Source organism: Synchiropus splendidus, chromosome 1 (assembly GCF_027744825.2).
Source record: "Synchiropus splendidus isolate RoL2022-P1 chromosome 1, RoL_Sspl_1.0, whole genome shotgun sequence".
Taxonomy (NCBI): domain Eukaryota; kingdom Metazoa; phylum Chordata; class Actinopteri; order Syngnathiformes; family Callionymidae; genus Synchiropus; species Synchiropus splendidus.
Window position 1 is genome coordinate 64,575,538 of NC_071334.1, and position 27,143 is coordinate 64,602,680.

At 41.9% G+C, this 27,143-nt stretch overlaps 1 protein-coding gene across 2 annotated transcripts; it reads right to left on the reverse strand.

Moving 5' to 3' along the window:
- Positions 1-67: 67 nt before the first annotated feature.
- Positions 68-26,977, reverse strand: LOC128755036 (histone demethylase UTY-like). Of its 2 annotated transcripts, XM_053858222.1 has the most exons (30): positions 26,484-26,977; positions 26,301-26,364; positions 22,676-22,784; positions 20,541-20,590; positions 19,524-19,582; positions 18,874-18,994; positions 15,857-15,911; positions 15,246-15,280; positions 14,138-14,231; positions 13,937-14,063; positions 13,632-13,730; positions 13,335-13,554; positions 12,046-12,183; positions 10,460-10,591; positions 10,309-10,380; positions 10,108-10,215; positions 9,657-10,034; positions 7,967-8,859; positions 7,552-7,681; positions 7,341-7,446; positions 6,321-6,526; positions 6,179-6,240; positions 5,696-5,770; positions 5,461-5,609; positions 5,239-5,353; positions 3,038-3,225; positions 2,764-2,905; positions 2,569-2,695; positions 2,099-2,269; positions 68-1,363 (listed from the first exon to the last, which is right to left on the reverse strand). In XM_053858222.1, exons 1-30 carry the CDS (start codon positions 26,657-26,659, stop codon positions 1,334-1,336), a joined length of 4,431 nt encoding a protein of 1,476 aa, XP_053714197.1. In that variant the 5' UTR covers positions 26,660-26,977; the 3' UTR covers positions 68-1,333. The 2 variants fall into 2 exon arrangements, with proteins under 2 accessions (XP_053714197.1, XP_053714207.1); XM_053858232.1 differs by lacking the exon at positions 12,046-12,183 and having other exon boundaries at positions 70-1,363.
- Positions 26,978-27,143: the final 166 nt, after the last annotated feature.

Here is a 27,143-nt window from a genome sequence, read left to right on the forward strand (position 1 = left end):
TGAAATGCAACCTTTGTTTTTTGCTAAACGCACAGGAATGGGCTTCAAGAGAAATATTCAAGAAAAGGAAAAATAATTCACATGGTTTATGGTAATAATCCTGCTCCACACTGACTTTTGGGACGTGCCACGACTTCAAGGAAATTTGTGTGTCAAGTCTGGACCTGGCATACAGTGTAGAATCCTGTGTGTCAGTCTACAGCTACATTGTCTGCTGGGTTTCAGGCCTCACTCAACAGCGTCAGAAGAGTGTGTGTTGTAATGATGAAAAAAAAAAAAGTTACATTATTTGACAATTTTTGTGTTTATTGACTCATAAAACATTCTTCAAACAATAAAACACTTTTAAATGTCTGTTTATGTACAATGCTTGCTAAGCAATTTTTATTTATATATAGAAAATGTACGAGGAGTCGTGTTAAAATGACAAAACTCCTTCAAATTTAATGGCAGGTACTCTGGAAAAAATAACAGCATTCCATCCACAAATATTTCCAAGCAATAAATATGTATTTATAAATAGTGTAAATTTACATCAAGATTAGAAACATAACAAAAAAAAAAAAATCACAAATGAAACCTTATTCCGTAAGTCTATGTGCAACCCATTTTCTTTGTGACTTGGCTAGGTTTTTTATTTATTTATTTTTTTTAATCATACATTTTCCTTTTTTTTCCTATTAAAATAAAGTTTCTGAAAAAAAGGGAAAAGCTGTAAGAAGAAACAAAGAAAAGGATTTCACCTAAACTCTTCACATTACAAATTTTTTTGGGGATATTTTGTAGTCCGAACAGTACTCAAATGACTACCTACCATAGAAAAGGACCAGTTAGTGCTCTTTAATCGGAGGAATACTGGGAACTCTAGAAATCAAAGTTGAAGCATCCCGATACCAGGAAAGAGGAGGATGAGGAGGAGGAAGGTCATCAAGTCAGTAGTATTTACGGGTGTCGCCGGCTGTGACGAGTATCTACAAAACAACAACAACAGCAACAAAAAAAAAAGAAACATTCCCGACCATTTTTGATTACGTCCTCCGTCAGAACCGGACCAAACCATTGTCTTTAAGTGGACAGTCAGGAGGAGGGAGTGACAGTCCTGCTTGTGAGCTCAGTAGCGCCTCCTTCTGGAAGGGCCAAGCACTCAAAAACAGGTTGCATAGACAGACGCAGTCGGCCGGCCAAGCCTCCAGCCGTCGCCATGGAGACCAGCCATAAGGGAGACGGCCTCGGCTTTCCTGAATATCAGAAATAGTCTGTGTTTAACCACACAGGAGGGCTCTGTGGATGGCATTAATTATTCCATGGGGTGACCAGAAGGCGTCGCCTAATGTCAAGATGAAGATGAGTGAATGGGCGGAGCCTAGAGAGAGAGGGAAAATAACAATTAAGCAGCGTTACACCGACAGCAGAAGGCGCCTGCGGGTCAACAGAATCAGTTCAAAAGCAAGATTTACTGAGGCCACATCTAACATCACACCACTGATCCAGACACATCTGAATATCATGACAACAGTTCTGACTCATTTGACTTCCTCAGGATAAAAGTGCAATATTAAAAATAAAAGATGTTCAATTGTTTTATGCGATAGACTTTCGCATCACTGAGAACATTAAAAACATCATCTCATATCATGGAACACATTTATAAAACGCCCTGCTCAAGTCGGACTAGAACAAAACAAATCATCACGCCCACCCTGTTGAGGTGTGGGTGAGGTATTCATCGAGAGCCATAATTCATAGAGGGCACAGGTTTCCCTACATGTTCTTAAAGGCTCTCTCTTGCGCTTTGAGGGAAATGGCATATGCACCAGCAGAGCGCCACATTTAACAGTCACCTCCTCCAGATGATGATACAGAAACAAGGAGTTGCTTGCTTCTCTCATCCGTCTGTCACGTCGACAGAGACGACAGCAGTGGGCGAGTCTGCTCAGAGGTTTAGTGACTATGTTCCAACAGCCTTACTATAATCATAATTCCGGCTGACTTGGTTCTTAACCAGAGAATCATCACCATTGCGTGGACCTGAATCCTAGGCAACATGCACCTATCCCAGAGAGAAGTGTGTCCCAGTGTGTGTTCAGCTGTTACTTACTAATGTGAACTGGTCGTAAATGTGCATGAGGTCCTCCATCCGGTGCTGCTCGAGCACCACAAAGTCATCCAGTGCAGCGCTGCCTTTCCTGGCACAGTCCTGGCAGTGCACCACGTACTGCTTTTTGGACAGAAGCTCACGGCGCACAAAAAGCAGGTTGAACACCTCCACCTGCCAGAAACAAACACAACTCTGAGCTTGAGCACACCACAGATGGTTCCCCAAACCTTTGACACTGCCACTTCCCAGAGTTTTAAATCAACATCCGTTTTATTTTCCCTAACAAACGAATGAAGCTTTATTTGTTACTGTTTTTTTATTACGCTACCAAACCTTAGCTCAACTGCAGACCAGCGTGAATAATAAATATGACTCAAACGTAGTATAAAAATGTGACAAATAAAATAATTGTGATATAAAAAAAAAACACTCGATACGTGAAGAAACAGGACGACTGGATGTTCACTGACCTCGCAGATGGAGCAGTAATGGGCAGATTCATCTCTTGTTCTCGGACGTAGGACTGTTTCCTTGCCAGCTGCCACCAGAGACTCCTTCACAGTCTGGCACTGTTTCAGCGTGCGAAGCAAGCAGTACCTGAATGCACCAACAAGGTCAAACAACATGTGACAAGAGACCGGATGTGGGTGTTGAGAGACACTCACTTGATCATCTCAAACAGCTTGTGATCTGACACTTTGAGGTTGCGGGCCATATTCCAGGACAGGTGTACCATGGGGACCATGGACTTAACACTTTGGAGCTTGTTCCACTCATAGCGTTCCACAGCAAGCTTGTACTGGTGGGCTGAAAAGTTGACACGTGATTTAAGTCCCTTAATAATGTTTAAAAATGACAAATTATGATATATAATGAAAATAATTTGGTCTTGAAAGCCACAATAACTACATTGGACTGACAAAAAAAAAAGTACCATACCTGTAAGTGGTCCGACATTCCAGGCGATGTTGTTGCACCATCCGATGGCCTGAACCCAGTGGACGGTGCCGGTGTTGAGCCACACAAGATCACCAGGTCGTTGGATGAACCGATACACGGGAACATCGGCCTCATACAGGTCCTCCAGGTTTGGCCACCACGAGCCCATCAGGAAGTTGATGTTGTTCCTGTGAGCAACAAGAATTGAGTTAGAAGAACATCTGTGCCGTTTACCCGCTTCTTTCCACGCTAAAAAAAAGTTTTGCAGATGAGCACTTTATAAACAGTATTCCCAAGGTGTTTTGTAAGTAAATCTTTATATTATTATGATGTGGGAGAGGCCGGTGTCTGTGCCATCCAAACTACTATAGGAGGGTGATCACAGCAAACTAGATGATGCCCAACAGACAGGAAGAGTTTCACTACGATTTGTGGTCATCCATGTGAAATGAGAATAAAACAAGTGAGCTATTATGCAGAGAGTTTGCTTTTCAATCTGCCTTTGGCTTTCATAAACAGCAACTCCACCTACATTTGCTATTGTGAAGGAATGAAGTGCACCTTCTATTTGCGCTCACGTACACAATTTGTACAACATACAGAAGTACAGAACAGAACAACATTAATATGGACATGGATAAGGAACAAGTAAAGATGACCCAATACACATAGACCTACTTTTGTGTTCCCTCACTATATTCCATGGATTCTGTGCATGGTAGGTCTACTCTCTGCTCTCAAGCAAATTAAGTTGGTCGCAGCTATGTAAGGAAGGCAGGTAGGTACTACTCCCTTAAATGCAGTACGGTGGTGGACCTCCACACCACTTCAAATCGGCAACAGTTTGATTTTTTTTTACAGACCTCCACGCCACTTCAAACTGGTGACGGTTTGATTTTTTACAGAGCTCCACACCACTGAGGAAATGTCATAATGTCAAATTAGATAGACGTCATCACGACATGGACTACAGCTCAGCGCTGTGAAACCCCACACCAAAGCTGAGCGTGCTTAAGTTCATGAACGTACTTTTAATTGTACTTTTAGAAAGAAACTCCACAGTTCACACTTTGATTTGATTAGCTCCACCCGTGCGTCTGCCCCGATGAGATTGCAGATGCCCCGTCTTTGATTAGCTGAGTTATGATTTATGCCGCGCTGAGAAAGAAGCGATTCAGATACTGGCAACTGGAACTTTTTCCATGATCGTAGTTTTAAAAGAGTTTAATTCCAGGAAACACAAAAAACAGTATGGAACGCAGCCACTGATGGGGAAAGTTTTGACATTTCCTGAATTGGTGACAATAGGTGGTTTTTAATAGGAGAAGTGAATCTCTCTAATCTGCAGCTGTCCTCACACAGCCCAGTCTTCATACCTCTGGCTGGATCAGTCAACTAGAGTCCTACAAGCAATGGACTTTAGTGATTATGACGTTTCTTTCTACAGTTCTTACCGAAAACTGTCATGTTCATGTCCACCCCCATGATGCGTTGTTATCCAATTGTTTTGATGTTTCCACTTAGTATATATACACGTTTGATGTCGTGAGTTTTCTTTTTTTAAAGGAGATCTTTTTTCTGATAGTGTGGCAGATATCATTTAAGCCGTGGCGGTTAACTACACTTGTTTACATATAACTGAAACCCTGCATTAGTTGCTACAGAGTCTCTGATTCCATTTGATCGGTGCTAACCTGGGATTATTATGGTATCTTCCCATCATGGTGTGGTCCCACAACGTAACCCCGGCAACAAACAATATGTAAACCAGTAGGTCATACAAGGATCTTAGATATTATATATATCAGCACATGCAAAGATTGCCCAGACTAGACTGGAAATGTTAAAGGTGACATATGTGGCAGTGGGGTCACTTTTGTTCACGGAATGAAAAGAGAATGAAAGAAAATAACTTGATATCAGAACATCCCTTATAAGTCATAAGTATCTCAGAGTTTTTTTTTTTTGCTTGGTTTTGATTCTGGTCTGATATAATTCAATTCACTCATCCAATTTCCATGTGGTCCACAGGATGACTAACTGTCTAGCATGTGAGAGATGAGAAAATAGCTCCCCTGGAGCCAACGTTACAAATTCTAGAGTCCTGTAGATGGCGCTGTTTGTTCAATAATCCAGTGATTGACTGTTCAAAGCAATGTATCACAGCAGTGTATGTGTTCCAACATCCAACTGCTTCTTACTTCTCACAGAAGTTGCTCATCACCCCCCAGTAGTGCTCTGGAACAGCAAACCATTCACAGTCTCCAGGTCCGATATTGATGTTGACGGCACAGAAGTTATTGTGCTCCTGATGTCCTGTGGTACAGAGAAAATCTCCTCAGTCCGTATCATCACAATAGCACCATTTAAGTGCAGACATGTTCTTGCATATGAAAAATGAGTTCCCTTGTGAATGTTCCTACCAGGTATCCTGCTCCCAGGGACCTTCATGTAAAGCTGGACCGTGTTCATGCCCAGGATGGTGTGACCCACATGGCTGAGCAGGTTGCCCGCAGACACAACACGAGCAAAAGCAGGAAGTTTGCTGAGCTCTTGAAGTTGCTGCTTCCACCTTCCAGAAGGAGACCAATTCAAATTTAGGAACGAGACAAAGGGTCTTGAAAACAAATCCTGATAACATAAGAAACTAGAACTCACTTCCTTTCGTCAGACACGTCGATGTTGGTACCAAACTTAATGTGCTTTAAGGGACCTCTTCGTCTGCGTGCAGCACTGAACACACAAGGATGAAGTGGTTAAAACAGTGATCAGTGATGTAACGCCTGACAGAATGGTGCATTGCCATAAGGTCTCATTAACATTATTCATTTCAAATTTCATTGATGCGTGAACTAGGATGTGTGTCAATTTACAATGCATTTTTCCACATAATGGTAATTTACAATAAAACAGGGTGAAAGAAGAAAGCAGTAAATATCACACAGGAAGAGCATGTCGCCGGAACACTGGAAAACGCACCATTGACAGTTTCACTGTACCAGCAGTGAAATGCATGCCTGTGACTTGGAAGGTTTTTTTTGTTTGTTTAAAAGAAAAAAAAAACTGACAAACCAATGACGCTGCACATCTCAGGCTAACAAAACCTCCAATGCATTTGAAATCAAAAACAGGCTTGTGTACCTCTCAGCTGATGCTTGCTCTGTGTCAGCAGGCTCCTTGAGTGCTTTCTTCTCATTCTCCTCCTGTAAACAGTAGAATTCGACAATTATACAAATCATCTGTGGCCACAGATGATGAATGCAAAATCTTTCAGACAACGGACCCGCAGCGATTCTTGAAAGGAAGCTGCTTGGTACTGGGCATATTTGGCGATGGTGGTGTGGGCCCTGGTGCTCTCACAGCGCCACATTTTCTTTGTGCCGGCCGGGTCCCAATTCTCATCCGCAGGCTGAGAAAGCTGTGTCCACACTTCCACCAGGTGTTCGGGGTTCGCCTCCACCAGTGTTTTCGTGGAGAACAAGCCTAGGTCTGAAAAACAGATGCAGATCGTCAACAGAACATCTAGAATAGAATACACGGTTTGGACAATATTGGCTCACACGTTCTGTTCCAGAGAGCTGGCTGTAGGGCTGGACGATTATGGCAAACATGATCATCACAATTATTCACCAATTTATGATTTTGCTGTCATTGAACTTTCAAACTTAAATATCAATAATAATTTAACAGTTATGTTTAGCCTTCATCATGTAGGTTAAATGTTTCTTTCTAGAAACTCCAATCTGTATGGCCTGGCATGAGAGAACAGTGGAGACAAGACTTTTGACTTTCAAGATTTTTGTGTGGTTCTGATGTTCATGTAAATTCACATTCCAAGCTTTTTAGTCATTCTTCATGAGATCATAAGAAACACTCATTTGATGATCAAACTTCCAAGGAGAGCTTAGTTTCATCATCCCTGTCTCAGGTTGAGTGCGAGCAATTGTTCTTATAACTTTATCCACTTCCAAATAATCATTGGTTTTCAAAACATCTCTAACAAACAGTCGTCACTGCTGTTATGACTCAGAACGCTGTATGAGCGTCTGCTCCTTGGAGGTTCTGACACTGAAAACCTTACGACTGAGTCAGGAGCCAACAGTGGCTAATATTGGCGTCCCTCACGCCGTGAAAAGAGGCTTGACCTCTCTCACAGAGCTTTGTGCTGAGGGGCTCCCTCTCAGTAGCGGGCTCACTGTGCCTTCCAGAGAAGCTTCCTCGTCATATCTACTCTCTGCTTTTGAAGTCAGGAATGCAGGTCGGGCAGATAACTTCTTTTAAATAAATTAGAAATATACTTTACCAAGTTTCAGTGCTCCAGCCAGTCCTCGGATGACAGTGACAGGGTTGGAAGGGTTTGTGCAGAACTGATGTAGTGGTGGAAAGAAGGCATCCCTCTTGTTCTCCAGCTGCAGAACATGACAGGGAAGAGTGAGCGTGCAGATCACAGCCACTATGACGAACGAGTATAATTCACCTAATTTGAGCAAATATTGTAGATTTGAAACACTCACATAGATGCTGGGCGTGGGAGGGTTGAGTTTATCTTTGGGCAAGGCTGGTGAAGGCGGAGGGGGTAATCTTGGCGGGGGGCACTTATCAAGAAGGATACTACTATTGGAGAGACCATTTTTCCCCAAATTTCTACATCAAAAGAAAATTGTGTTAATGTGAGTCAACAAACGTCTGATTGATTAAAAGCTTAATTCCTCCATTCGTGATATTTCATGACGATCTCTGCTTCGCAACAAGATCAGCCAGTAGTCAGCGGTGTTGTTTACAGTTACATAATCATTGCTGGGAAAACTGTATTTGCACTAAGACTCCACTGGAGGGCGACAACACATTAAAAACAACCAGCAGAAACTCAGGCCATTTCCAGATCACATTGGTCGTCAGACTCCACCACTCAGAACACGTTTGTCTCACCTACAGGCCTTCAGGACGTCAGTGGAACTTGGGTAGATGGAAACCGAAGATGAAGATGATGAAGACGAAGAACAATGGGCGTGTGGCGGCGTTGCTTTTAAGCTGCAGACCACGGGTGGGTCCGTCTTCAGTGGGCTTTGGGAGTCTTCTGAGATACCACCCTTGCCATTACCATTCACAGTTAGTGCTGCAGATGTGGTTGGGGCAGGACTTTGGGCGCCTGCTGGGATGTGTTCAGAGGATTTGGGCGAGGGGGTGGCTGTAGACATAGCTGAAATAGGCGATGACGCTGTGGAGCTACCCTGTGCGTGTGGGGTGGAGGGCAAAGCAGCAGGATGTATGTTGTTTATTTTCTTATGGGGCTCTGAATTAGTAGTTGCGGGTGCAGTAGTGGGAGATTCTGTCTTTTCCTCACCACCTTCAGGACCCTTTTGCCCTGCCAGCAGGGCAGACAGTCTAGGATTGTCAGCGCTAAGGCTTGGCTTCTCACTGCTCTCTGCCACCTTGCCACCGTCACCTGAGTTAACGTGATTGGCCAGGTCATCTCCCTGCGCCGCTTTGTCGTCAACTAATGGTTGTGGCGACGGCGTCTTTCCTTCCAAACCCCCGTTGCCAAGGGACGTGGATGTCATGACGAGGGGGGCAGCAGCGTTGCCATCTTTGGTAGTGGATGCACCAGGTGCTGCTCCACCTGAGGTAGAGGAGTGGGCGATGGATGGGGGCGATGGGAGGTGGTTGTGAGCTGGCAGCGGCTGTGGTGACGTCGCATTTCGGGAATGTCCAACCTGATTGTTGGCATGCAAGGAAGCGACGGAGTTGGTGAGCTGGGATTGAGAGGGTGTTCCCTCACTGCTGGAGCCCGTCACATGTGGAACAGACCCTTTCTGAAGCCCCTGGAGAAGAACATCAATGTGAACCAGATGGCACTTTGGTGCAAACCATACTATGTAGCTCTGTAACTTGCAGTTGTTGCTCCTAAAGAATATTAAGTTGCTCAAAGAGCAAAAACATTAGACTCAAGATTTTTTTTTTACTGAATCATTATATGCACAATATTGAAGGGGATTATGGACTGAACTAAATAGCAATTTTACTATAAAGTAGAGTAGTAGAGGGTACAGAATGAATTGTCGACAATAAATAAATGCGCCACAGTGTTTGAGGACTTGGCCGATAAGTGTAGAAGACAGAATGTATCTGAAAAAAAGCAGTTTATGGAAAGCCCATTACTTCAGCAAATGATCCATGCAAATATTTTTCAAATTCAAACTGGTTGAAATAATTGTTCAACATCATGAAGGGGACAATTTCCAAACAAACAGAGTTACGTAAATAGACACTGTATATGTTTTGATCATGCTCAACCTTGAAAGTCAAAACTTAAGACTCAATTTGTTTAGCCAAAAAAGGGTCTAAAAGATGGGGATAACTCTGTGTACTGCGAAGCACTGCCCAACTTTGAATCCCCTAAAGTTAACTTTCAGCGAGGCGTACTGACAAATGGTAGCTTTCTGTGAAAAGCACTTGCCTCTCAATAAAACTATCGAAAGACAGAAGAGTAATTAAAAAACCGAACACTTGCTAAGAATACGTATTTCACTATACATTTCCATGTGACTCTGATATTGAAGCCGCCACAAAAAAAAAAATAAAAATAAAAAATAAACCTGGCCAACAAGCAACTTCTTACCTGAGAGGAGTTTTGGTCCAGGGCCTGGCGTGGCATGGCATCCTGTGTTTGCGAGCTTGTGCAGGTGTGAGGTAGCAATGCTGCGTCGCCGCTGCCGGCGGGTTGCAGGTAAGGCACATCACTGTTGGGCCCTGTGGCTGTGGACCCTGGCTGATTATTACTACTGTTACTCTCACCCACAAGGTGTGTTTCTGAGTGTCCGTGTGTCCCAGGGCCTAGTGGACCATTAGATAGAGGTTGAGATGGGCAGGGTAGCCTGTGAGGTCCAAGGAAGGGCCTTATAGGGTTAAGGCTAGGATTAGGGGAAGGAAGCGAATTGGTGGTGGGGCCGTTGGGGAGAGAAGGTCGCATCTGAGTTCCTGCCGGATTCTGACGCATCTGGATATGAACGAAATAAAACATTACCAAACAGCAGCTTCAACCCGTTTAGTGTGTGTAAGGCCTTTCCTACCTGCTGCTGGTGCTGCTGCATCATAGCGAGCTGGGCCTCCAGCTGCTCTAACATCTGGAGCTGTGGAGTTTTCAAACTGGCCCGGTTGCCCCTCAACTGTTCCAGCAACTAAATACAGAATAATACAGGTTATATGTCACCCACACCCAAACGTGATGAATTGTAAGCACTGAAAAGGATGGATTAAGATAAGGCACAAACCTGTAATTTCTGGGGGGACAGGTACCAGGTGGGCACTGGCTGTGGTGCTGGACTATTGGCCCAAGAATCCCCCTGAAGAACAACATAAAGACACATGAAGCAGATAATACAAATCATGGCTACAGTGAATCAAAGAATCCAGTGAGATTACCTTAGCAGGACCTGAGGCTCTCCTCCGTTTGGCTGGGCAAGATTGGTCGTCTGCCTGGCCAAGCGACGCAACATGAGGTGGCAAGGTCTGCCCCGAACTGCCACCCTCTGCATTGTGGTTGGGCTTGGATGCCTGAGGAGAATGGTGATTTGAAGGACGGAGGGAGCAAGAGTTGCATGTAGAGAGCAAGGAATTGGTGGGAAGGATAAACATTGGAGAGAGAGAGGATTGGATAGAAACAGGGCAAAGTGAGCAAGACAGAAATTAAAATGATATGCAGCAGGAAAGTAATTCCATCACAATGATAGGAAGCAGAGCAAGAGAAAGAGAGCAAAGAATGGAGAACAAAAACCAGGAGAAAGAACAGTGGTGAAATTTGTCAGAACATGATGACTTGAAATATTTGTTTTTGCAGATTGAGAACAACCCCCCCCAAGAAAAAACTACATAAAACTAACATGTCATTGAGTACATGAAGCATTTAACACAGCAAACACACACACACCTAGTTGACAACTAAAACTACTACTATTACAAATCCTTCAGAGGGTGAAAACGGACAGACACTAGAGGGCGTACTGAGGCATTGTTGACAGAACATTTAAGGTCAACTACTGAAGGGGGAGGAAGACAGACAGAGCCAATAGGAAGCCTGGATGTGGTCAGGAGCAGCAACTTCACCGTTCACACAGGAGCAGGTCACAGGGTCAAATGAGTGTGAGAATGAAAAACCTCCGCACTCAAGTATTTCAGTCTTTTAACCTCCAACAAAAGCCAATTAGAGAGCAGCTGAATGCTAGAGGTTAATTAGCCATCAAAGCTAAATAGGCGATTCCAGTATAGATGGCTACATCCACGCTATTGCATGAACATCAGAGAATGGGACACCATAAACACATGCACTGTCTTAAAAAAATGAGCACAGATTTCTTTTGAGAATCTGCACGGAGAAAGTTTTTTTTTTTTATGAAAAAGGAATATCAAAGATGATAAATGACATGCAAAGTCTTTCCAGTAGTGGGGTTTTAAGATCGAGCATGACCAACCACCTTCTGTGAAAATAATGCGAGTTGGTGTTGGTGTTTTATTTTGGTACAAAGAAAGACGATATCCATTACAGTCATGACCTGTAATACACATTTACGGTATTGTGAACCTCATGACGTCTGAGTGGATGTAGCCAAATAAGAGCAAATAAAGATGCTTCAGAGAGGAAAGCTAGACAAATACTCCCAAGGCCCAAGTGTGAAGGGTGAAAGCGTGCAATACCAAAAATGAGCAACACTTGTTTGGACACCTCCTTATCCAAGAATAAAGCCTTAAAGCGGCGATGAGCTTAAAATGAAACTTGACTGCGTTATTCAGTTATTTACTTTACGCGATTGTTTATCTAGCAGATTATATACGGTATTTATTTGATGGATTTCTTTTCTTTCACAGAATGAGGAAAGCGGCAGTCATGTGTTGCTCATTCTGGGCATGTGTTGACCTGTAGGTATGTCTGTGTGTACATTAGGATTAAGTGTTTGAGTGTCTGTACTCAGTCGGGGGAGGGGAGGTGTGGGTTGCTCTATCTGGTCTCTCACCTGCTGAGGTGCACCGCTCAGGCCTCCCTGCCTGGAGGTTAGCTCGGCTGGGATTGGTAGACTCCATGCTTCCTCAATTAGAGGAAGCATTTTACTTTTACTCTGAAGGCTACTGAGCTGGGGGTTACTCAACTGAGCCTAGGGGAATGGAAAATGGCGTGAAAAAAAAACAAAAAACGAAAGGAAAACACAAGGATTCTGATTTAAAAAAAAAAGAAAAGTGATGACCTCAAAACAAAAGTGATCAGCAATGTTTAAAAGGCAGATTATATCACAAATGAAGTGGACTTTTGTGGCTGTGTGGTCCATTTCTCAGACAACAAGGAGGATTAACTAAATGACACTCGGCAACAATAATCCTAAACACAGTCAGTCAAGCACAGTCCATTAAAACAAGCTGCCCACTTGTCTTAATGAGATGAGTGTGTGCGGACCAGGGGAAATGCCCTTCATGCATGTGTAGGAAACATGAAACTGGATTTTGGAAGAGTTCAGACACTGTAGTTCAAACAACACAAGACATGGAGCTTCACGTTAAACACGATCAGACTCCTTGAAGGAAACTACTATGTTTTCAAATGGGGGAATCGTCCTAGAAGTGAGATTGAAGCCCAATCACGTTCTAGAATCCCTAATCTAATATCCAAATTGGACACGTTTGAAACGCCCATGTTTAGAGTTCAGAGCTTCTGAACCAAGGTGCCAGTTGTCCTGAAAACCCAAAGGTAACCCTGATTTAAGACAACCCGAAAACACCGAGAAAATAGAAAGCAGGGCAGCACAATATTTAATATTAATGTGTAATGTGTTACAAACAAACCTAGAAAATTCCGATGTACACTTAAAAATGGATGGCTAGTAAACAAATTTCAAATAAACGTCTGCATGTATCAATACAAGTTAACAAGAGGATTGTTTTTTCATACAAATGCTTCAGTGCAAAGAAACTGCAAAGTAAATATTGTGCTGCCCAACTCTGCTGTGTGGCCCTCATGCAGGTTTTGTGAGAAAACAGGGAAAGTGGCAGTTGGGTTCAGAAGCAAAGAGACGGCAGCCGCCTAGGTTAAATTCATTGTTGTTTCTCTCATCAAGTCTGCCCATTATCCTCACAGACACAAGTTACTGCCAATAAAGCTGAAGGCAGCCGCAGCTACCAAGCAAATTAAAACATGATTCCAATAGAAGGAAGGAAGAACAGTTTTGCATCCTTTATAAACACAGCTGGTTATTTCAAGTCAATTAATAATCAACTGTTGGCAATTCATTATTTTCGGATCAACAGAACTCACCTGCAGACATTTGATGCGGTGAGTGAGCGCCGTGGTGTTGGTGCAGCCCTTGCTGCGAGTGGCATTGATATAGCACTTGATGGCGTCATGCGGTTGGTTGCAAGACTCATAAAGTGTGCCGAGGTCCATCCAGGCCGCTGCATGACTGTGGTCCAGCTGCACTGCACAGATGTAGGCTTGCAATGCATCCATGGGCTGGTTTTGCTGCTGGTACAACACCCTTTAAGGGAAGAAACACTGGGTCAAAAAACAAATGTAAAATTGGGAGTCTGTGACTTGTAATGTGACTCGTCTTACCCGATCGAGCACCAGGTGTCAGCACTAGCTTCTGATTTGTCAATTGATTGGCGGTAAGAGATGAAAGCGTCTTGGACTTTCCCGATACTGGAGTAGCACCTGCAAATGACCGCAAACGCTTTAGAAATTTCTCAGACTGAAATAAAGAGACAGCAAATATTAATTTTCCAAAACCACTGACAATATTTCACTAAAACAAAGAATAGGTATAGCCAAGTACAATAAAAAGTATAAAATAAAGCAACATAATAAAAAATTTAACTTGAAATCAAAAGTGGTTCCTCCACTCGTTACTGCAATCGTACCTGCCAAGGAAGTACCAGGACTGTCCAGAGTTGGGATCAGCCTCCAGAGACTTCTGCAAACACTGGATGGCATAGCTGTCCCTGCCAGCTCGGTCTCCGAGCTGCTCCACCGTGTGATGCATCCAGCCTGGAACAAGACATACGGTTATTGCATGACTCCCCCAATGCCAGACTGATGATGTCAGTGCAGGTTACACTCACCAAGCTGCTGCAGGGTTGTGGCCTTCACCTGTGCAGGAAGGTCTTCCGTCTGCAGTAGACTTTCATAAGCCTCTTTTGCTGACCGGTGTCTCTTCTGTGTTAATAATAGAAGTCCCGTTAAACATTCAAAAGCTGATAGAATTACTATTACAACTTTTAATTTCTAGTCGGTACAAAGCATATACAGCACAGCCTGCATCTTGCAGAAAAGATCAAAATGCCGGAGCAGGGTTTATACAGCTTTTAGAGATACATAGGCAACTCAACAACATATAATGTTATGAATTGTTCAGATTGGATTCACTTCTTCCTGAGGAGTTCTACTGTGTTATTTTCCGGTTTGCTTTCATCATAAGGGTTGGTGTGTATCAACAACACAGTTCACTATTGAGCGAGGTAATGGGTAAAGCCATGACAAATGCCATTTATTTAAATTTAAACTTGTGAAGATAAACCTAATGTATTCAATATTATTATGTTTAATCACTTCAAATATTATTTAGCTCAATGTCAGTGAGAATATCATAGATATCTGAGTCCTGAGTTAATAGCTTGTCTTCAATTTTCAAAAGGGCAGTAAATGTGATAAATGGTCGAATCTATCCCTAATTTAAGTGTGAACAAACAAGAACATCGAAGCAAAAAGAAGCCAGTCTAAAATATCCCATTTCTTCTATCGTTAAATCCACACCTGAGGTCTCACAAGTGCTGAATTCATCAGGTGATTCTCTGTTTGGAGGAAAACTAACAGGCTGGATAAAGAAAAAAAACCCTGCAGAAAACTACAGTACCTCAGTAACAAATCTGACAAAAAAGCAGGGAGACCACAAGCATACAAAAGAGAGGGAGACTCTGTTTCCGTGGAAACCTATTCTATGGGGTGTGGGGATTCATCTCCTCCCATCAGCCACCCACTCTACTCAAATGAGTCCGTACAAAATGGATTAAAGGGCTTTCCCTTATTAAGAGGCTCTGAATAAAAATATTCACAGAAAAAAAGACTTCAGTTTTTTGATTAGCAGATAGTAAAAGCACGCGACACAGCAAAACAAAATAACTGTTATTAATAGTGGTCAGCAGTACAATGAGAAAAAACTCTAGCACTTACCTGAATCTCATACAGATGAGCAATGTGAAATTGAACTGTGAAGAGAACAAAGATAAAGTCAGTCAGGCAGACATTTTTCACATTCAACAAGTCCATACAAAATAAGATCAGGAGACACCATGGACAGCATCCACAACCACAAGCTGGACAGGTTACTGGTTATATCGCAGATAAGTAGCAGCAGCATTGGAGTACCTTCCTCTGTCTGGAGCTCTGCAGTGTCTGATCTAAGCTGCCTGAGTGACTCTTGGCAGATGAAGGGAGGGGGAGCAAAAAGAGAGCGAGAGAAGAAAGACGAGGGCTGCCCTTGCGGTGTGTGTTGGTGAGAGGAGGAATGAGTGGGGACACACTGAGGCAAATATCCATTATTACTCATCCTCTCACTGTCTCCAAGGTAACAGGTGCCAGGCGGGGGAGTGCAGATGATAGTGGTGCATCAAACAATCATGCATTCTACTCCGACTAAATCTGGGTTTCAGTAGGAAGTGATGCAGACCAACAACACCCCAAAAGCAGGCTGCACATAGACTGACAATTTATTGAATTATTGATTTCAACTAAGTCAAGATTTTTTTTAAACAACAAATGAGGGGAAGAAAATAGGAACTTACTTTCAGCTTTGGACAAAGTGCAGGGGTTGGAGTCAATCAAAGCCAGCTGAAAATGCTGCAATAAAAAAAATAGTGAAGGTTAAAGATTCACAATTTACTTGAAGATATTTTTGATGCAAATAAAATCTACGCTATTGTGAATAACTAAGGTCACTTTTTTCACAATTCTTCCATCCACTGCAGCATTTTAGATATGAGCAATTCCATAGTGGGAGGTCTTCATCAGCTTGGCAATTGGGAAAGGGGGGAAAAAGGCCACAATTCCACAAGCACGAGCATTAAAACCGGTAAGGCGAAGGATTGACCATCACTGGTGGGTGACTGGGATCCCATAACAACTACAGCCATTCAAGAGCACATGCTTCTATTTCAGAGAGAGACTCCAGTGGAGTGTGCGGAGGGAAGTAGGAATGTAAGGTGTATTTATTTTATAACATAACCAAATGTAATTTCTACCAAGATGCTAAATGGATCCTTTTGGGGCTGCATATATTTCCAAGCTGTCCCTGGCGCATCTTTGTGTAGCGTGATGTGTAGTGATGTCTTTGATCTTGGCAAGAGAATATAGACTCTGGCTCATACTATACTATTCTTGAGTGAGCTTAACTTGAGTGTGTGGTGAACATCTACTGTGATTTACAAAAATTTCTGTTATTTTGCTGAAGTAGATTGAAAATCAGATTCCATATTTGGTGCATATGTTGAATTTCCCCACAGTGGGAATAAAAGCCATCTAATCTAATGCGATTTTTGGCAAAATCTTGCGGTTATTCACATCTCGCAACACTCGCAATTGACTAGTCACTGTGGAAGAGCGACATCACTGATGGGAAGCCTGACGATGTGGTTAAGAAGAAATGCTGGCATGTCATCCACCACACCAGTAAAGTTGTGTACAGCTGCATTGGTTTCATGAAAACGCTTTTAACTGCATAAATGAAAGTACAACATGTCAAAAATATAGTAATAAATTAACATACATAACATGCATAATAAAATTTGGACGCCCTGTTTCAAAATCGTAGCTAAAAGCTAGGACAGACATTTTCATTCTATTCCATGTGTTGGACACATTACACATCTCTCGAAGAACGCGGGCGTGCAGTTGAATATTAGAAATAATGTAACTAAATAATCATTTAGTCATATTATATTCTTTAATTGGATTTTATTCTATTCTTGAAATCGTTAGACAAACTGTCAGTCCTTTGTCTAGTGTGATGAAATGGTTGTTTTGCATTAGCATGACTGAAGATTTCACCGTTACTTCACTTTGACTTTGTTCCGAATTGATGCCAGATTGTAGCATTAGAGCTGGCTGTGAGAGTGTGTTCGCAATCAGAGAATTGGGGACATGGAAGAGGACGGCACCTCCAACACCATAGCGGATGTCTGACGAATATCCAACTATTTTCACCACAGTGTTTCCTGTATGTGTTGATATGAACCAAGGCAAAGGACCACTCGATCAAATAAAAAATCACTGATCCGGAGGCTGAGAGTCGATCAACGTCATTATCAAAACTCCTGTATTTAAGAGAAGTTTAAAACTTGGATCGTGAAACGAAGCAAACTCTTCGCACTCTGGTGTTGGCTGACAAACGGCACGAAGCAAGAGAGCATGGACTCGTATTCATGCAAGACCAATGCAGTAAGTGTGCCGCATGCTTATCAAATTTACCACGAGATGCAAAATTCTCATCTTAGGGATTGTTTTTGGCAGTACGTCATGTACGATTAGTTATCATCCATCCCAAACAGACGACTAAAGTAAGAATATATGATAGAAGGAAAAATGAAAAAAAAAAGGGTGATTGAAATAAAAGTAAGGACGGGAGGCACAGAAGCGGAAGAGAATTGCAAGCATGGCAGAAACACTCGCACTTAAGTCATATTTACAAAGAAAACACTTCATTGTCTGACACAAGAAAGTGGTAAATGTGATCAAAACACTTCAAGAATTTAGGCAGCTAAGCTTGCTTGCAGCTAAGCAAGAGAAACAATGTCCAAGAAGCATATGGCGAAACGGATAAGATGCTATCAAGCTGTTGTGAAAATAGGCTGGCTCATGAAACCCTTTATGACAGCATCAGACCGAATAACTGAATGATTGTGTGAAGGGATGCTCTGACCAGGATTTTTGTTGCCAATCACAGATTCCGATCAGCCAGAGTGCCGATCACCACCAATCATCAATACCGATCACATTGATTGACAATGAATTTGTAATAAAAATGACGAGACCTTCTGTGTACATGATGTTAATTCAAACATGTTTTCATGCACCTCTTCAAGGAGGAAAAAAAAACTATTCAGTCAAAAGAACAACTGAACAACATTCGATTTGATGCGAGACGTCGCACTTTGATGACTAAGACTATGCTATGTCTGTGACATTTACATACTGGCTGTTTCCAGATGTTTAAGATTCAGGAGGCTAACAACCTAAGAATCCGACTCCACAGTGACAGTCTCCACGTAACAACACCTGAGAACGGCTGGTCATCTATCTCGGGAAAAGAAATAATTATTTCTTGGGGAATTTGCTTCACGTTCCGAATGTCACACTCAGACTGGCTGGTGTTGCTAAGCAGTAGCTGCACTAACAGTCTGCTGCTGAGGAACCAGCAGTCTCAAGTTCAGGAGCCGTGAAAACTATGTATGCTCCATCAAGTGCTCATGCTTAAAATGGCGTATTGAATTGTAGCGCACTTCCCTGTACAGCATTTTCATGTGCAAGTACTGCAGGATACAAACTTGAAAGAAGACAGACATGCTGCAGTCAAGTGAGCAGCGAGTAGGGAGGAGCGAATGCATCAGAATCAGCGGGGCTTCATCACAGTGCCGGCTGTCGCATGTGATCAGTCGTGATCGGCAATGACAGGTAGTGATTGGCATTCGCAGATCAAGCTGATATCGGCCAATCATGATCAGTCACCGATCAACCAAAGCATGCCTAGTTGTGTGAAATAATTTGAGCCTTTATATATTTAAAATGACAGAAAGGTGTTGCTTACCTTTAGGCTTGACTCATAGTCTGTGTTGACCTTAAACATGAGACCCAGACGAAGGTGGATTTCCTTGGCCCGAGAGAACCCCGGGTCTATATACAACACCTCCTGGAATGCTTTGATCGCCCTGCAAATGCAATGGGTGAGGAAGATGGAGGAAAGAGTGTTTTTTTAAAAAAAAGATGTACAATGAAACTCTTTTTTTAAAAGCCAGTTTTCCTTCACATTATTCTAGATCAGGTCTGGTGAATCTTGAAGATGAATACTAAAAAGACCACCCCACACTTGTGGTTGGCTTCAGGAACTGATGATGCCAAAATAGCGCACAGGCAGTCATCATCAAAAATAAAATGGACATTAACAACTTCTTTCTTGTGGGTTTTTGGGAAACAAATGAGTGGAAACACAAATATTTTGTGGCCGAGTGGTTACCATAGAAACAGCTCAGGACAGCTTCACTCACAAGCTGCTCCCCAGCTGACAGCAACCACATCTTGAGTAAGTGAGACGCAGGTGGCATCCTCAAAACTCAATTTTCTAGTGAAGACTTAGTGTGCCATAGGTCATGCTCAAGCTCGACTCACTGAATTCACAATGGCAGGAAAAGAAATATGCACTTGAAATGTATAAATATCACACTTAATGCCATTACTTACCACTGAAAGGCATTATAGTGGAAGTAAACCATTCCCAGGCCGTACAGAAAGGCAGCATTCTAAAACAGGTTGGGAAAAAGGTTGACTATTAATGAATCCAAAGAGTAATTCCAAGGTACCATTGATTAGAAACTCAATACAAAGATTAAGAAGTGATGAACAAGCTTATTCACTAAGTGAATCCATTTTTTCTACCCACACATACACAGCTAAAGCTTGGTTCTCCAAGATGTTCTTGCTTTTATTCACAAGCTATGCTTCAGTTTCCATCTAAGCAGAGGACAGTTGGGACTTCTGCAGCACAGTATTAGCACAGCTCATTCAGTTTCATATTTTTTACAATTTTGTTTGGCCCCCGTCCACTGTTATTTAACAACCAACCATCTGAACTCAAAATTATTCACTAGAAAAGCTAAATGGAATGTTAGATAGGAATATTTTTCATAATATAAAGGGTGAGCTCACTGCTGTCGGCATCCAACATAAATACAAAAACTGTTGATTGGGCTCAGCAGAAAGAGAGGAGTTCAAAATCCACCACTGACCAAGATTCCAGAAATGTTTCCAGTTAATATTATCAATCAAAAAAATATTTACAATTCACATTTCCCAAAATATTAGCAGCTGACTTTTGAAATGGTTTTGTAGTTTTAAACGTATGGCGATAAATACATCTGTATACAATAATGACAGAAAGTCAAACACAGCGCTACCAATAGTATTTTCTTCCTGTAGTATTCTGAAAGAGCTGAAATGCTTGTTGAGTGTCATGCCAATAATATAACGCAACACTTAATTGTTTCACTCCAAACACAAATTATAGATGAGCTTAATAAAGACCAACATGGTAGCAAGTTGCTATAATTCTGATTTTCACGTTCATGAATACTAAATCTTTTCAACTAATTCAATATTGTAAAATGACTGACAGGCACATGTAACATCACAGTTCAACTTAAAAAAACACAAATGCATTAAAAGATTAAAAGGCTTGTCTGTATACAGTTAGTGTCTTACCTTCCAGTAGTCCGACTGTAAACTGTAGTACCTCTGGTATGCCGATAATGCTGAAAATAAATGAGTAAAGCAAAAAACATATTAAAATAAATGAACATATACACAATAAGAGAAATTAACTGGCACCAGGCTTTTAGCTTGGATTTTGAAACAGGGCGTCCAAAACCCCGCCCTCAAGCCGACATCGTGGGCCATACATCACACATCATATGTCAGACAGGTAGCCAGTGATTCCCACCCCTACTCACAACAATAGTTTAGTATTTATTCACAAACTACATCCCCACTCAAATGCCTGAGAGAAGGGTAAGTAAGTAGGGTAAGGTGAAACTGTATGAAAACTTCATGTCAGTTACTGTCTCCAAAATGATCACGGTTATCATTATTGTCACGGTATTGGTGAAATTGACTCTATTTGAGGACACACATTATTATAATAACAGTTTTATACACTAAAAAATATGCAGGTGTTTTTCCTTGTTTAAAAATAGACAAGGAACTGCTGGTTTTCCAAATAAAATGCACATTTATCAATAACACAACAAAATGTAAATATAATCAGTAGTGCAGGTGTGTGCATTTGAAATGCCTGCTGTATGGTTTGTAACCTTCAGAGGACAGCGACACTTGAAGTACTGGTTTGTTCAAATTTCAGTCAACAGAGGTGACGTTTCCGTTGTTTCATCATATATTTGACCAATATAATGATGAAAATACTGCCCTGAACATCCCCTCCGACTGCCTCACTCGCCTATGTCTCTCTCGCCTGTGACGGCAGCACTCATTCATTCCCCCCATGCACCAAATGAAAACAACACCTACATTTACTCCATATTTCTGTTGTATCAACAACATATATTTGACTGATTTAATTACAAAAAGGAGCGACAGATGCACTGAACTTGCCGCTGTGATGACGGGCAGGAATTCCTGCTGGACAGACCACTTGGCACAGAATACAGTGAAGGGCATTGCCGCTAATTTCAATTCACGTACACACTATCAAATCCAAGTGTGAGAAAACCGTTCTTGTCTCAATTTTTAATAACTGGAACCACATTTTGCAGTTAAAAGTCAAATGTTTAATGCTCCAATTGAACCATGGTGCCGTGTACATCAACGTAAACCTTTTATTGTCATCATGATAGTTGTCAAGAAGTCGACTTCGGGCTGGGACGATTTGCCCTCAAATCAATATCATGAAAATTGGGCTTGTTTACCTCAATAACAATACATTCACAATTAAATCCCTCTGACCGTGGTACATATTATTAGCAAAAAAATATGGTATAGTGTACAAGAGACAAACCACACCTTCCCGGATGAATCTTTAACTTTGGTTTGTCAATTCATCTTCCCAATATCATTTTTTTTTTTATTTACTCTTCATATACACAAAGCTGATAATATTCTATACCAAGGTGCAAGAGCATCTGACAGTAAAGATTTGGAGTTAAATTGAAATGTGCATGAACAGTAATATGTACATTTCACTAATAGTAATAAATCCAACCGATTTCCCCAGAGTACTGCACCCTAGGACAACCCTTGAGTATAGTGACAGTGTTGATTCTATGAGTTTGTGATATACATTTCATTGAGTTATCATTTGATTGGGTTCTGAAAATAAACGTTTGCTGCATATATTGAACATGCTTTTGACAGGTTGCACCGTTCAGCATGTTCGTAAACGTGTTTGTGATACCTTCAACAGACGTACACAAAAGTTTGTCAGGCTAGCTCCAGTTATCTATCAGAGGAAACCATGAAACAAGGTTTGTGGTTGGGCAGTATTTTAGCTGCGTTGTGAAGGGAGAGCGCAAAAGTAACGTTTATCGTTATGTTTATTGTCATATGACAAACGTCGTGAATGGATTTTGCAATGTTAATTCACCTATCCACTCTGACTGGATAGGTGGTGTTACATGACTATGCTTGATTTACCCCATCTTAAAGGGAAACGTGCACTGTTTAGGCATGTGGTAAATTTTTGGATTATCGCCAAGCCCTAAGTCGACAATCAAAACATTTGTTTGTTGCAGCTATAATAATAAGATTCAGGTGCTGGCATAACGCCAAAGGATAGATGAATGCAATGAGTCATAGTCGTAATCTTTGAATCATGATTTGCTCACCTTTTGGGTAATCCTCCAAAAGGAGGTTGAAATGACCTAACTGGCAGAACACCTCAGGTTCCACTTTGCCCTCTGCCTTGAGGATGAGAGAATCATAGCAGCGGACAGCCTGTAAGATGAAAAAGCAAAGAGTGGGTCAAAACTTGCATTTGTCAGTCAGGGATTTATGGTTCTTTTATTCATGTCAGAAATGAGATACAAAGCATGACAAAAAAAGGTGGATTTGGAAATGTCACAGAGGGCCAGAAAGAGAAATGTGAATGCATTAAGATGGCAATATTTGAAGGATTTTTTACAACCAAATCCATCGCGTTTCACTTCGAATTAAATGTTTTTCAGTTGTCCGTTTGACAGAATAGTAACTGCACGCTGCAAGGTTTTTCTATTTTTTGCCTCCTTGAAAAGGTATATAAAAACATGTCGAAAATAAAATGATTTTATGGTTTACACAGAAGGGCTCGTCATCTGTGGCTTCCACTGAAAATGTCACTGAAGCGCAGCAGCTGATCAGTGCTAAAACCAAGCGGCCTAGTCATTCATCAGGCACACACAAACATACATACAAGTTTCATAATGAATGCAGTGACTCATTCTCTAATGATTCGGGATGCTCTTTTCGATCAGTACCGATCATGATCTGCCAATTTCAGTGTGATTGGTAAATGCCGATCACTACCAGTCATCGCCGATCACAACAACCAATCACATGTGACAGCCGCCACTCTGATGAAGCACCGCTGGTTGCGATGCGTCCACTCCTCCATCCCTGCTGCTCACTCGGCAGCAGCTGCTGTGTAGCTTCTTTGAATCTGTCATGTGAAGTTTGCATCCTGCAGCACATGCTTGTGACAATGCTGTGCAGGGAAGCACATCAAAATTAAATACGCCATTTAAAGCGCCAGCACTTGACAGAGCACGGAGAGTTTTAGGGCCTTGTGAAAGTGAGATCGCTGGTTCCTCAGTAGCAGGCTGTTAGCACAGCTGCCGCTTAGCAACACCCGCCCGTCCAAGTGTGACATTTGGAACGCTAAGCAAATTGCCCAAGAAATATATTTATTTCACAGAGTTAGATGAGCAGGTCGATCGGAAACAACTAAATTCATCGCGTTTCATGTCGAATTAAATGTTTTCCAGTTGTCTGACAGAATAGTAACTGCACGCTGCAAGGTTTTTCTATTTTTTGCCTCCTTGAAGAGGTATATAAAAACATGTCTGAAATAAAATTATTTTATGGTTTACACAGAAGGGCTCGCCATTTTGATTACAAATTCATTGTCAATCTTAGAATGTGACATCACATCTTACGACAACAGATCCATAGAAATGCTGGAAAGAGGGTTTTCAGCTGCATGAAAGCATGCAGCATGGCAAAATATGGTCTCACTTTTCTCTAAAGCCAGACCGCACAGATTATTCTTTGAGTTGTGTGATGATGGTTAAATACAACTTTTAGTTATTACTTCCAAGGAAGTAAATCCAAGGGAGCTCAATTCAAATGGTGCGTAAAATCAGGAATTACATGAGCAATTGAATTGCACATTCTTTAGTTTTCACACCCTGGAACTAAAAACGTCATATGAAGAAAAATGGGAAGCACCTGGACGCAAAATACAATGCATGGCAAGCAATTTGTTTCATTTCATTTGGAACCAATTTCAGTTCTTCCTAAAAACTGCTAATGATAATGCCTGCTGCAAAAGACATTTAACATAACTTATTTATTTTGTGACGCAAGCTACACTTTAAAATGTCTGTTCCAGGAATATCTAACCACAATAACAATACAGTCTTAAGCATGAATGCAATATCTCCATCAACATACGTGCAATCTCAAGCAACAGAGCAACAGTACAAGAAAACGCCCCACCAGAAATTCATTGCATACCCAGGTAAAATTAGGAACCAGCAGGAATTGAGGCAAACGTGCTTCAGCCATCAACTCGGGTGTGTGATGGCTACAGGTGCAATCCCGGTCCCGTGTTATTAAAATGTTGCAGTACTATATCACTTTTAAATAGAATGTATTCCTTGTAGTGCTGCAACAACTACCGTAGTCAAATCTAATCGACTGCTAAATCAGTAGCAGACAGGTTCATGAGTCGACTAGTCGAGAGAGTCGCTCGCCATATGAAGCTAAGGCTACAGGCCCATCACGACTCAATAGAGGACATCTAATCTAATATGTCAGAAGTATGGGACCATTTCACAAAAGGCACACATTAAAGGAAACACAGCATTTACACCACATTTTGAGATATTAGTTGGTATGGTATAAATTTCAAAGTTTCAAAACAACATTTAACACTACAAGAGTTTACAGATATTTGAATACATTTACTATTTTGAATTACTATTTAAAACAGTACAATCGCATGTTTGTGTGTTCGTCAACCCATACGTCAAATGCCGACTTGTCGCTAAAGTCGTTGTCAGTCAAAATTGTAGTTAGTATTTCCAGCTCCATGTATCAAAATTGCTGTCTCATATTGATAGAAAACAGTATCCTAACATTACTTATTTTCACGTTTCATAAAAATTCTGACCAATTGATGGTAACAAAGAAAAACATATCCATGAATCATGACTGCACACTAACACTGAAGTAACACTCCTGGATACAACTGAACTCCCATGATGGTGTGACCACACACACTTTCTGGGTATTCAACTCCACCTAGCGACCAGACTCATGGATGAAGTACAGATTGCAGTCAAACAGAACCCCTATCTCCATCTTCATACCAAATGCACACAATGTATTTGGATCGACTTGTCGAGATTATTAGCACACAAACGTCCTCTTCCATGGAAATAAAAGGCATTATAAGTTGTCGGAAATATCGGACAAGGGAAACTATCAGTTGGCGTGACACAGTACAGCCGTGGTGCATGCAAAAGTAGGAGACACAAAAATGAGGAAATCGTGAAATAGGTTTTGGTAATTAAATCTACCGATGACATATCGCCATGCCCCGCCATCTTGGGCATCCAAGCCAGCCATTAAATACTTGACAACTTATGAACAAGATCAGATCGTTTATGATCAGCGCTACACACACACGCACATTAAGGTGGATAAATGCAATTGACCTGAATTCACCTTGCAACTGGCCGGACAGACTGGATCTAGCCACTAGGTTGCATCTCATACACATAAGGCTGATTCAATTCCACGCACAGAATGGTTTGTGCTACATTCTAGGTTTGCACGACCATTTAACTTTTCATCATTAGCACGTAAAACATCCTGCAGTCAAACACGCTTTACAAAAGCCGTGACGACGTTTGTTATGATGCTAAAAAGCAAGGGTGTCGTGCAAGTTGTCGTTTCGCTGTCGCAAATGCAGACATCCAGTTGGTGTGTCAGGGGTAGGATGAACAGCAATAGATGAAGGGGGTGACATAGAGGCTTTAAATTTGCCATCGAGTCCCTGCAGGTGCAAGGGACGCTGTTCATGGGAGTTAGCTGCGATGCTAATACGGACTAGCTGGCCTCGGTGTTCGCTGCAAGGCTGCAGCCTAAGGAAGAGGGCTTGGTGGAAATGAAAATCGAGCGGTGGTAGAGTGGCGACACCGCGCACCGTAACTGTTTTAGTTGCAAAATACATGCGGGTTTATTCGCTACCTTTAGCAACAGGGCCTTCGTTCTGGCGCCATCTTCATGAAGCTTCTGAAATCCAAACAGTGAGCTGTAAAGCAAGAAGACAACACAGGCCACTTAGGAATCGCTCACAATGCTCGGGATTCATTCTAGATGTGCAAATTCACACTGTGTTGTGGCATAAGTGATCGGGGTCGCTGTTCCGACCTGTCAATTCCGACTAAATTGTCCCTCTCCTGTGCTGTCAGTGTCGGAAAGTCCTCCTCTGTTTCACTCGCTTTTCCCGCCGCCATTTTCTCTTCCTCATCACCACCAGAAGCTGAGCCGAGACTCCGAGCAGCAGCGCAAGCAGCGACGGCCACCGACACTCCGCACGATTGCATGGACAATGTGAAAAATCGCAGAAACAATCACCGCCGAATCGGGGAAAACCGACGTAAACAAAACGATCAAAAACTTTTTCCCAGCATGAAAAGATGCGGTTCGATGTAGTAAATCCTTGCAGGGGTACAGTGGCGCTCTCCGGGCTGGCTCCTCAAACGTCACATTTTCCTCATCAGAAATTAAACCATATGTGTCAAATGGAAGGTATGAGACTGCAGAATATTCAAATAATTGAGAATTCCACGACGTTAATTGTAGGTGAAGATAAAGTTGTTTTAATAGTGTCAACCCAAGCGAACCCACGCGCCGCTCTAGCCACGCCCTACTTCCTTCTTAAGCCAATGCAAGCTGTTGCATTACACCACGTGACTTAGTAATACCCCCCTCTCCACAGTTTCGCCAACATTTTAGTTGTGGTTATTTGTCTTATATATTCAAGATTTTTATTTTCCCAATTGAAAAATATTGAGTGAGCAATAGTTC

Bases quoted from the DNA above. Each gene is read 5' to 3' on its own strand.
- LOC128755036 (XM_053858222.1), bottom strand. From the start codon at position 26,659: ATGCAATCGTGCGGAGTGTCGGTGGCCGTCGCTGCTTGCGCTGCTGCT. The intron at 10,035-10,107 runs GTAGGAAAGGCC...GTTCATATCCAG, and splicing joins TGCAGCAGCACCAGCAGCAG to ATGCGTCAGAATCCGGCAGG. The intron at 5,354-5,460 runs GTAGGAACATTC...TCTGTACCACAG, and splicing joins CCCTGGGAGCAGGATACCTG to GACATCAGGAGCACAATAAC.